This window comes from Gavialis gangeticus, unplaced genomic scaffold (genome assembly GCF_001723915.1).
Source record: "Gavialis gangeticus isolate Ggan-Ray unplaced genomic scaffold, GavGan_comp1, whole genome shotgun sequence".
NCBI lineage: Eukaryota > Metazoa > Chordata > Crocodylia > Gavialidae > Gavialis > Gavialis gangeticus.
The window spans coordinates 19,998,771-20,010,169 of NW_017729002.1; the positions used below are offsets into that span (position 1 = coordinate 19,998,771).

The following is an 11,399-nucleotide window of genomic DNA, read 5'->3' on the forward strand; positions in this document are numbered from 1 at the left end:
TATGGGGGGGGGGTTATCGCAAATTTTGATTTTTGCCCGCAAGCACAGCCCTAGCCCAGCTTAACCCCCCTGCTGAGAAGAGCCTTCCCTCACCCCATGCACAGATCTGGGTGGCACCCACCCCCTATATCCTCTCAGGGTACACATAGCGGTGGGAGCCACCACCCCTCTCTGCAGGCCTCCCCCCCCCCAAAACCACTCATGGCTCCGTCCTGTGCCTTATCGCAGGAACCTCAGTCTACCCCCCACCACACCCCTCCCCTTCCCTCACAACAGACTTACCAGCCTGACACTGCTGTCTAAGCTGCCCAGCTGCATATCAGCAATTGGATCTGTCTCAGCTGATATGGCTTGTTTAAAATCGACTGTCAGTATTGGCCCAAAAAATCACTATTGGTGTACCCCTAGTAATAGGTGTTCAAATCTGGAATCTTCTAAACTAGACATTGCCCAGGACATTGGATCAGTACTGACCTGCAGAAAGGAATACCTCCTCCATATCGTAGATACTATGCAAAAATGAATTTCATCTTGACTTGTTCACACTCGGTCTGTTTTTCTTTTTGCTTATCTTGTTAACCCTGTGTCTTACTGCTTCCAGGCAATGTAGTGTCCCAAGATGCTGACTACAGTCCTGATGCCTTGGCAGTGAGTGGAGATGGACGTCTCTTAGCCTTTGTAGGTCCGTCCAAGTACACTGTGACTGTCATGGATGCCTGTAATCTAGATGAGGTAAATGGCAAGGAGCCACCAAGTTGGGAAGGAAAATAGGATGGGAGGAGAGCCTTTCTCATCTCGTGCCTGCTGAATACTTTGTCAGGGTGGGGGTGGGGCTAGGGAAAAGAATTGTTGAATATAGACTCCATCACATGGGACATGATAATGATTCCCTTGCCCTTCCTTGTGTCTAAGAAGGTATCTCTACATGTCCTATCTTGCATAGCAAATGTGTAAAAGTGAGCTTGTAATGTACTTTTGATTTTCCCCTTTCATGGGATAAAAACATCAAATTAAAGAAGCCTTCCTTTCCAAAACCACCTCCAATCATATTGGGGCAAAAAAGGAAGCTGGTGAAAAGCCCCACAGATCATGGCAGTTTCTGTGCCCTGTTTATGAACTCTTGTTGAGTAACGCATGCCTGTTTTGCCTGCCCATGGCAATCGCTTAACCAAATGGCTTGTTCTTGAGAAGACTAACAGAAAAAAACAAGGTACTTCTTTAGAGGCCTTGGATAAAAAAGCAGTAGAAAAAACTATATCAAAGCTATCCCCTTGTCAGTTCCTAAAGGTTCCCTGCTGTCTGGATCTTTTTTCATAAAATATTCTTTCCTAGAACCTGGCATTCAATAGCTTCTTATTTCACAGCTACTGAAGATAGACATCAGTATCCTAGATTTAGACAGCACAAGCCTGGACTCTGCTACGAGAGTCTGCTTTTCTCCTGTGCCTGTTGGCCAGCTCTTGGTGTCCACTGCCTCCAACAAAGTTCTTGTGCTCGACTCTAAAACGGGACGCTTGGTTCGAGAGGTAATGCTGCGTGGTCTCCAAAGTGTTCAATGATCTCTATGTTGCCTTATTCAGAGATCCTGGTTTTCTCTATGTAAAAATCCCAGCTTCTCTGATAAAAATCCAGAATTCTCTGATTAAACCCCCAAAATGAGTTGAACACAATGTTTTATTGATATATTTACAATTTTAAAAGATTTTGGAAGCCTACCTATATATTTTGTTTTTTTTATCATGGAAAACCAGAGTTCCCCCTGCCCTCTTTGCTCACCAGGCCATGCCTTGTAGTGCTGAGCAGCCTTGATATGCTGGTGCCCTGCCCCTGCCCTTTCCCCTCACTCTCAAGCTACAGCCCCCTCAGCCCTGCTGGTGTCCTTCACTCTTGACCCACAGCCCCCTACCTCCAGCTCCCCAGTGTGTGAGGAAGTGAGTGGGTGTGTGGGGAAGGTGGGTGTGGGCACAAGCGACACATGGCAGGGACAGGTGGTGCACAGGTGAGGGGGCAGGCACATGCCCCCCCCTAAGAATTTTGTGCCCACAGTGGCACTAGGTGGGCCAGACCAGCTCCAGGCAGCAGCCACCTACGTGGCTCAGCAGGCTGGACCAGGTGTAAGGGGGAGTGTGGCACTGACATGGTCACCAGCATAAGGTGTGGCAGTGGCAGTGTGGAGTTCGTGCACCCCTGCTGCTACTAGGCAGGCAGAGGGAACCTTACCTTAGTGGCCATGGTGGCGCACTGCTCCCTCCTACGCTGGGCCCTGCCTCCTGGGCTGCGGAGGTGACTCCTCCAGAGCTGGTCTGGCCAGGCTGTAGCCCTGTGCCCTGCTGTGGGTGCAGAAATCTGGGGGAGCGTGTGCCACCATCCTCCCACATCACCTTGGTTCATCCTAGCCTATCATAAGTTGCCTGTGCCTTCTTCCACCCCCCCCAACCCCTATAGATTTACTTGGGGGGAGCTGCTCTCTGCCATCCTGCCTGGCTGCCACATGCATGTGTGCGTGCACACATGCACATGGTGCCCCCTGCATCCCACTGCTCCCAGCTGCAAGCAGCACCTTGCAGGCTGGAGCTCCGCCAGTCTGCAAGGGGAAACCCATGGTTTCCCAGGTTTTCCTCCTTTTAAAGGAGAAAAACCTGTCATTTTCTCTGTTAAAAGAGAAAATCCACATTTTTCCTCATCAGTCAGAAAACCTGGATCCCTGCTGCTAACATACACCTGAGAACCCAGGCAGGACTTTGTGCTGAAGTCCAGGCACTCACAAGCTTTTGTTTAAAAAAAAAAAAAGTAAAGAGAAAGGAAAATGAAGAGCTTATAACCAGAATGTAAATGCCTATAAGGCTAATGTTCCACCTGGTCTCTCTGTGTTGCTCATTCACACTTCTCCTGTCTCTGAAGAGGTGAGCATTTATCCAGGTTTCAATGTTTAACAAACCTTGCAAGCTGCACGTAATTCAGAATGGGGTAAGACTGGAAGCATTTGAAAACCTTTTATATCTGGGAGAGTTGGGCATCTCTGCCTTCTTTTTGCTACTGTTTTAAACTTTTTTTAGCCAGAGGGTAAAAGTATTCTTTAGTAGTCCCATGTCCAGTCAGATATTTTGAAGCATCTGTCCCTATCTTTTCTCACTTTATTTAAGTAAAGACTAAACCTAGTGATGGAAACAGCTGCGTTGGGTAACAGGAACGCTGCCTTCCCTTTTTTGCAGGTGTCTCATGTGCATAAACAGTACTGTTCTTCATTGGCGCTGAGTGAGGATGCCAGGTACATGCTGACTGCTGGTGACAGAGTTATCAAAGTGTGGGACTATCGGATGAATTTCAATATCAACTTCCAGGTACCACAAGCAAGGGAAAAATTTAATGGAGCCTTAGATTTTTTTTCAATTAAAGCTACCACTAATCCTTCCTTAGTAGAAAGCAACCAACTTGCTCTGCCTGCCTTTGCTATTGTCCTCAATTCTGATCTGTCCAAGACCTGAGTAGTCCAGTCCTGAGTCTTGGTTCCCAATAATGACATGCCATTATGGTCTTGTCCAGTGAGGCATGGACCACCAGACTCATTACATCTTGCTACTATTACTTCTGTGATACTTTATAATCATGAAGTAATTTGTGCAGTCAGGGCATCACAGGTAGGTGAGTATTATCCCCATCTTAGAGATGCAGAGACTGAGAAAAAAGAAGCAACTTGCTCAACAGTGCACAAGAGTTGGGCAGTTAGGATGAGGACTCATGTTCTCCTTGACCACTATGACTTCGTTTTAAGACCAACCCTCAAAGTAAGAAGCTCAAATCTGGTGTGTGCATCCTCAGGATATATTCAAGAAACTTCTGTGAGGCAGTTGTGGACAAAAGTTTCTATCTATACACAAAACAATACTAAAGAACCCTGTTCTGTGATGTAAGACTGTTTATCTCCTGTGTCTGTGTTGAGGGAAAACATGGGTGTTACAGTAAGAGTATTAAGGTAGAGTGATTAAGCATTAAAAGTGCAAAACTCACCTTTCCACTGTGCTTTCCTCCCAGGTGTATATAGGCCATTCAGAGCCAGTTCAACAAGTGGCCTTCACCCCTGACCAAAGGCATGTAATCAGTGTTGGAGATGCCATCTTTCTCTGGGACTTCCTAGCTCTACCTGCTGAGCAGTTGCCTAAGGATGTGTAAGAACACAACAGTAAAAGGAATGCTTTCCATTGTCTCTGTATTCAGCACCATCATTGTAACTCTTGTATTTATTACCTTTTCAGCGTTCACCTCTCTGAGTCCATTCTGCCTCCCCAGGCCGGTGAGTTTACCGCCATCATGCAGCCACTTTTTCAGAGCTATTTTGAGGATGCAGGATAGCCTTGGAGGGGGTGTAAAAGTGAATTTTAGCACCTTTGTTAAGGATGTCACCAGCTAAGGGCTAAATGTCTGTTTGTGTTAGGGGCCATTCTGAAGTTGAATGTCTGTACCTGGTTAGTGTTTCTTCTTGTCGTAGAGATAAATGCTGAGGAGGATAAATGCAGAGTGGGCCAGCCAGGTTAACAGGTTTTTTCTCGTCTTTTTTTCCCCTCATCTCTTGTACTGGTTATCTCCCTCCTAATCTTCTCTGCTACCTCCATTTCTTTTCCTTTTCCCCTCAATCCAATATCGTCTTCTCATCTATCCTCTCCCTGTTTTTTCCTCAAGAATAAGATGCTTGTAAATGACTTAATCTGGGTATGAGGAATCTGAAGAGATAAGTATGTAGACATTTCTATTGCTTCAGCCTGCTTCAAGAGGATGTCCAAAGCAGTTACCTAATCCCCTTTCTGTTCACAGAAAACAGCCCTGAGAAGCCAAAGAGTTTGATCTCTGGGGTCAACGAGATACCCCGCCAGTCAGCTCCTCTTCCATGCCGAGCATCACCTCTGTGTTTAGATATCAGCTCAGTGCACCACAGGGGATGTCATGGTAAGAAGAGAAGTCTCTTGCAGCAAGGGGGAATTAAGTTTGCATTGGGGAATGCTCCCTGCATGGTTGAACAGATGGCCTGGCACCTCTCCCTTCCACCTCTCTTTCCTGTAAGCCAAGATGAGCAGCTCTCAGGAGTCACGACTTCAGGCAGACTTACTTTCCCCCCAGTTTGGCCCTGGTTAAAGGGGGCCTGGCTGCCAGGGGCCTAACTCCCCCCAGCTGACCCCAGTTGTCTTCCTGGGCATCGCTGCCTGCTTATAAGTAGCAGGTTTTGCAGAGCCCAGCAAGCTACTCAATGTGACAAATGCCTCCCTATCTAGTCTTGGGCTTCTCATATCTTATTCTTTAGATTTGTGGTCCTTGCCTTTGATTCCTAGTTTCCCAGTTCCTGATTCCTGCCTGTTTTGTTCCTAGTGTCCTGGGTCCTGTATGTTTGTTCTTGGTTTCCTGTTCCCTGGGTCCCACTCCCTGGCTTTGTGGCTGCTGATTTGTTCCTAATTTCTGCTCGTTGGTTCCTGCCTGCTGTTATTGTTCCAGAATCTAGCTTTGGCCCCTCATGCTCCAGGCTACCTTGCTGGCTGCCACAGATCAACCCTACACCATTCACCTCACCCAGAGGGCCAGAAGAAGATTGTGCACCACTGCCCAAGAACATTTGGCCACTAGCTCCAGAATCTAGTGTGTGTTGGGGTAGCACTCTGGTCCCTTGTGTCCTAGACTCCAGTCCAGACCCCTGTCTTGTGATAGCTGACTCATGGCTTAAGGCTTAGCTTGGCAGTCACCCACATTCCAGTCCCATTCAGCTATATCTTCTTGCTGCGGACCCCCTGGCTAGTGATACCAACCTGGGTCCTGCCTTCAGTTCCTGACTCCTCTCTCCCTCATCCCCAAACCTGTGGTTCTACCCAGAGTTTGTCCTGGGTTCTTATAGACCTCATCCTCCTGACCCGCCTGCTCCTGATCCCCAGACTAGTTGGGACCTTTGCTTCACTGATCTGCTCTGTTCCTGATAACCTGGGTGGCCAACGGTTGTCAAGCCTCAACTGCTTATGTCCCAGTCATACTCTGACACTGCATGTTCTCTTTCCTAGAGCAGGCATAGCCAGCGTAACAATGCCTGGTGCTTTTGGATGCCATTTTCTTCCCTATGATGTTCTACCTATTGAGCTAGTGGCCAGGTGTTCTTGAGCAGTGGTGCACGATCTTCTGGCCCTCTGGGCAAGGTGAATGGTGCAGGGTTGATCTGTGGCAGAGTTAGACTGTGGACTGGATTCAGTGTGGGGTCAGCGTACATGGTTCATCTGCAGGTGTAAAGCAGCCCGCTGGGTGAGCCCCACATATCACATGCAGTCACGGAGCAACTGATCAGGCCCTGGAGTGACCCCACACACTGGTGTGATCTGGCATGTAGGGTTGTGTCATCTGGCCTTTGGGGCTCCCTACAGGTCTGGAAACATGGCAGTAGGGGAGCAGTAACACCATTAATTGCTGCAGCTCTTGAAGTGCTGCTATTGCTCCCCTGCTGCCAAATTTCTGGACCCACGGGGAGCCCCACAGGCTGCATTCAACCCATGGGCCAGCAGTTGAGCACCACTTTTCTTGGGAGTTGCTGTGAATACTCTGATTATTGGCCCTTTTGTTAATGCTCATGTTTGTCACATATACAGCAGAAAATACCTCCTTTACTTTGCACTCCAAAAAGTGCACTGCAGCTCTGAGCCAAGGGCTGCTTTGCCTGCAGTCAAAGGGTCAGCCATTGAAAATCACAAAATAACTCTCTTCTCTTTTCTATCAATTTCTCTCCAGATGTTTTCTTTGCATCAGATGAAGAAGTGGAAGCAGATCTTCAAGGCAATAGCAGAGGAGTAGCAAACGGAGACACAAACCACTCAGCCCTCATCATGGAGGAACCAGTCAAGAGTGAGAAGCCTATTGTTGTGAGGTCCAAAGTGAGTCAGGATTGTTCAGGGTCTCCCAGTCACACCGGAAATGGTAAATCGCAAGTGTTCTGGTCCACTGATGAGTTTTACTCAATTATGGGAACAAATATAGCATGAGTCTGAAAGGCAGTGTGCTCTTCTGTCCCTGAAATAAATGGGGAAAGATCACTATAAATATATGCATATGAAGATGTAAGCAGAGTGGGCATGTAGCATTCTGCGCAATGTCAGTAGAAATGTTAATAGCCTGCCAAGGGTTTCTGGTGGGGATGTGATCCAAACCTGAAATCAAATGCAGTATATGTTCCAGAGCACCCAGGTGCTGTTTTTCCTTGTCTTGCATGTGATTTACCAGAGGAACAACACTAAGGGAAGTTTGTTTTGGGCTCTGACCATTTGTTGTTTCTCCGGCTCCTCCTCTCCTGCTGCTTCTAAGCATGCCAAGTGTCCCTTCCACCATGCTGTCTTCATTGTCTTTGAACTTGCACTTTCTACGAAGCCAAGCTAAAATTAAAGCTCTGACTGTTTCTATTAATAGAAATACAGCTTCAAAGCTGTAACAGCTCATGACTAGCTGCCAGGAATGAATGGCTGCCAGTGCACAGAGCCTTGGGTAGGATTTGTTGGGGAGCTGCAGCTTACTACTATAGTTGTGCTTGTCTCACTAACGCTGCATCTTTCTGTTTTCTGTAATGATGCCCATGGTGTGTGTTGGGGTAGCACTTTGGGCTTTTGGCAGCATGTCTGCCATTCTGGTGTAACACCAGAAAGAGCTGGTTTACTCAGGTAGATTCTTTGTTTACACCTTGAACACTGGCCTCTTCCATATGCCCAGGCAGCTGATATATAGGATGTGTCCTGCTATGTCCTGACTGTTGCCATACACTTTGCAGTTATTTGCATCCATACCACGTGAGTGTTGAATGCTGCCATTTTAACACAGCAGCATTTTATGCCTATGATTGCCTTAGTAAAAGGGAGTAGAGAATCCAGCCTATGCTCTGGGTTTGGATTTGGGTCTTCTTTATACAGAGGTCAACAAACTGGAATCTAGTTGCTTAAGACGGACCATCTTGATCAGCAAAAATCAGACATTTATTTTCTATTCTTTGCTAGAACTCAGAAAAGAAACCAAAGTTCCCGAACCCCAGGACTGTATCCGCCCTGACTCCTACAGGCACTTTACTGCTCACTTCAAAGCATCTGTGCTTCCCAAGGTAAGAATTGCCCTAGTGCTAGGTAGCTGGGCAGGAAAAAGGCATACAAGTTCCTTTTTATTGTCTTGTGTGTGTGTAATATAAAAATGATTTTATTTTTATATAGATAGATATATTAATGTTAGTGTTGCTTTCTGCTATGATTGCAGGTGATTTGGCAATGATCTTTCCATGACAGCAAAAGCAGGTGTTTCTCAGTTGTGTTTCCCCTTAGCAAATCTGCATATGTTTGGTTTGAAAGCAGTTGAAATGTTGTGCATCATTAACAGGGAAAGAGAGCATGTTGCATTTTGTCAGCATCTTTGCATATATGTTTGAATGCAGGTACCTTTCCCAGCCTTTCCTACTCCCCACACGGTAGATGATGCAAACTCTGCCCACTTGGATATAGGCTTTATTAACAAAACAATAAGAAACGCTGAAGGTCAGCTTGGTCCCTCTCACTAGGCTGTGCTGCTTCAGGCTCCCCCTCTCAGGATTATTCAGCCCACACATTCAGTCCTCTCTCCTTGAAAAAACTACCCCTCCCTCCCTTGTATCCAGGTAAATAAGCATAATCATCAATATCCACAGAACCCACTTCATCCTTTCCTGGCAGGATTAGCACCTGTTCCTGGGACATACCAATGTTGCCAGGCTGTTACAACATACTTGCTTGTGTGTATGAGCATGTGGTTCTGTTTGTGTGATTGTGCTGGTGTTTTTTTTACTTGTATACGTGTAAATATGCACATTGGTGTGCATCTGTCTGGCTGTTTAACTGTGTGTATTGGCATGAATTGGTGTGTCTGTGGGTGTTGTTTCTGTGCAAATCTTGAAACTTTAACTAGAATTGTCTTTTCTTGCAGACTTTCTCATCTCCTCCAGCTGGTAACAAGGTCCTGAAACTAAAGGCAGTGGTTGGCTACAATGGAAATGGCAGGGGGAATATGCTCTGGAACCCAGACACAGGTACTCTTGCTCTGTGGCTTTGGGAAGGGGGCGTGCATGTGAAATGCAAAGACATGTTACACAGTCGGACAAGTCAAATAGTCTTGCTGCCGTTAAACTTACATCCTTGCTCTGCTGCAGTGCCTGCTTTGTGCAGTAGGGGAATAAGTGATCCTTATGTGATATCACCAGGCACTAGCTAATACAGGCAAAGTCTTTTGACAAAATGAGATCCTGTCTTCAGTTGAGAGAGAGAGAGAGAGGGGTGTGGGTGGGGAAGGGAGCTGTTTGCTATATAGAGGTCATCTTACCTTATATTGAAGCTATTATGAATCTAACCTGAAAGCATTGTTACATGTAACTGAAGATATAAAAGAAGGGTTTGGTTTTGTTTTTGGGGGGGGGGGGTTTGTTTTGTTTTGGCCGAGGGGTGGTTCCTGCACCAAAGTTACAGGAATAGATTTTTTTACCTATGCCTCCCTTTTCTGAGAGGAAGGTATCTGAAGGCTAAGTTGAAAAAAAATAACCTAAAAATGCTTGAAAGAGGAGTTACATTCACTTCCTTATATCTGAGGTGTAAGTAACATTGAGCACTGCAAAGGTATGCTCTTAAAACCTCCAGGCAGACCTGTCCTTATTGCTTCTCTGTACCTTGTACTGACCAGGTTTATTCGCCTATACCTGTGGGTCTGTGATTGTGGTTGAAGACCTGCACTCGGGATCGCAGCAGCACTGGCTTGGCCATCCAGAGGAGATCTCTACTTTAGCAGTTAGCCATGATGCCCAGGTATGAATATCTTGGGCTCCTTTTGAGAAGGGGTGATTCTTGTACATATATATCATTCCCCTTAACTGAATGGACTTTGGCTGAATAAACTGCTATATTTATGCTTTTCCTCTTCCACCTGAACTACTCTGTAGCTGGGGAGTTGGGCTTAGGGAGCTAAAACAGGTGTGCCTTCTCCCTAGGTCATATACTTGGGACTAGCTATTACTTACGCTTACTGCATGTGACCATGAACCCTGTTCTCTTTTGTAATACAGCTTTCATCAGATGTTGTTGCCATCATTATAAATTTTCAGACCTTTCCTTTTGTCAACTGCATGAGTTCACTTCTGGTTTAATGCTAGGGCCAGTTGTTTTTTTTTTTTCCTACAAGACACTCTGTAGTTTCTTATTGAGTCCCCAGTTGTGACATTGTTTTTCCAGGTTCTCGCTTCTGGCTCTGGTCAGGGAAATGGAGGTTCTCGCTGTCAGATCCGCATCTGGAATGTACAAGAGGGGACTTGCCAAAAAGTTCTCTTTCACCACGAGACGCAAGTGCAGGCCATGGCATACTCTCGGGACGACAGGTTCCTTGTTACACTAGGTCAGTATGCCTGTACCTATAAAGTGTTTGGGTGTGTATGGATTCTCCTCAGGACAGCTAAACTGTGTAGGGACATTGTTTTGAGTGTGTGTGGGTTATCTTGGGAGTTTAAACTAGCTTTAGGGATAGAGTGGGGCCTAGAATGAAGATGTCCAGTTTCTGCTAGGCATTTGGGTATCTCCAGAATGTGCATGCAGTATAAAAGGGTCATTTTTCTTCTGTGTGTAAGATCCTTTGGTTGGGATAGGATTCTTTCAGTGGACTCTATAGCCAAGGGAAGCTTGATATAACGGAATGCAACACAAACCATTCCCCAAAAGATCAGCTCCCCAGAAGTGGGGTTTTAAGTGGGGAAGTTGTTTCTTCACTGGAAAAGAAACAAGCCTGGATGGAAACATTGTTTGTGAGATGCAGCTACCAAGATGGCACAATCCTGTGTTAACCGCTTCAGAGCCATAGCTATGGGTTGAGTTCTGTAAGTTGTGCCTGAAACAGCAAGCAAGCTGATGGTAATATCTTGATGAGGCTTGTGATGTGGAAACAACACTTTATTTACAGGAACTTTATATATAAAGAACTACTTGCAGTAAAAAACTAACAGTCTTTCTATTGTCCTTGCAAGGGTCCAGGGCCTAAGCTTGGGTGATAAAGTAAGTCCCCCTGGAAACGCACTGTGTCCAGGAAGTGTGGCATCCCTGGGGACATGAGTGGCTTGTGCCTCCTGAATCTGGAGGGGCACCTGCAGAAGCCACTGCCAGCGGCAGCCTTGTCAGTGGGGGCACCAGTGTTGGCCATCGGGGGGCACATACACTCCCTACCAGTCGCCTATGCCTGAGGACAGTCTGGATGAGGCAGCTAGCAGGAGGAACATCCTGATGCCCCATTCCCTGCACAGTCCGTGTTCCCAGGAGGATTTATTCTGTCCCACAGTTAGCCATGACTCTGCAAAAGTCTTTTTCCTGCATTTTGCCTTTCAGAAACAAGGGGGGGGGGGGGGG

The 11,399-nt window shown here is 46.5% G+C and overlaps 1 protein-coding gene across 2 annotated transcripts in view; it reads left to right on the plus strand.

Moving 5' to 3' along the window:
- WDR90 (WD repeat domain 90) overlaps positions 1-11,399 on the plus strand; it is a 70,496-nt gene that overhangs the window by 39,653 nt on the left and 19,444 nt on the right. For both annotated transcript variants that reach the window (XM_019507589.1, XM_019507591.1), the window contains exons 22-32: positions 602-732; positions 1,365-1,526; positions 3,213-3,341; positions 4,033-4,166; positions 4,254-4,291; positions 4,810-4,941; positions 6,751-6,936; positions 8,001-8,101; positions 8,950-9,052; positions 9,697-9,818; positions 10,242-10,401. In XM_019507589.1, coding sequence (XP_019363134.1) covers positions 602-732; positions 1,365-1,526; positions 3,213-3,341; positions 4,033-4,166; positions 4,254-4,291; positions 4,810-4,941; positions 6,751-6,936; positions 8,001-8,101; positions 8,950-9,052; positions 9,697-9,818; positions 10,242-10,401 — 1,398 coding nt within the window. The remainder of the gene's footprint in view (positions 1-601; positions 733-1,364; positions 1,527-3,212; positions 3,342-4,032; positions 4,167-4,253; positions 4,292-4,809; positions 4,942-6,750; positions 6,937-8,000; positions 8,102-8,949; positions 9,053-9,696; positions 9,819-10,241; positions 10,402-11,399) is intronic.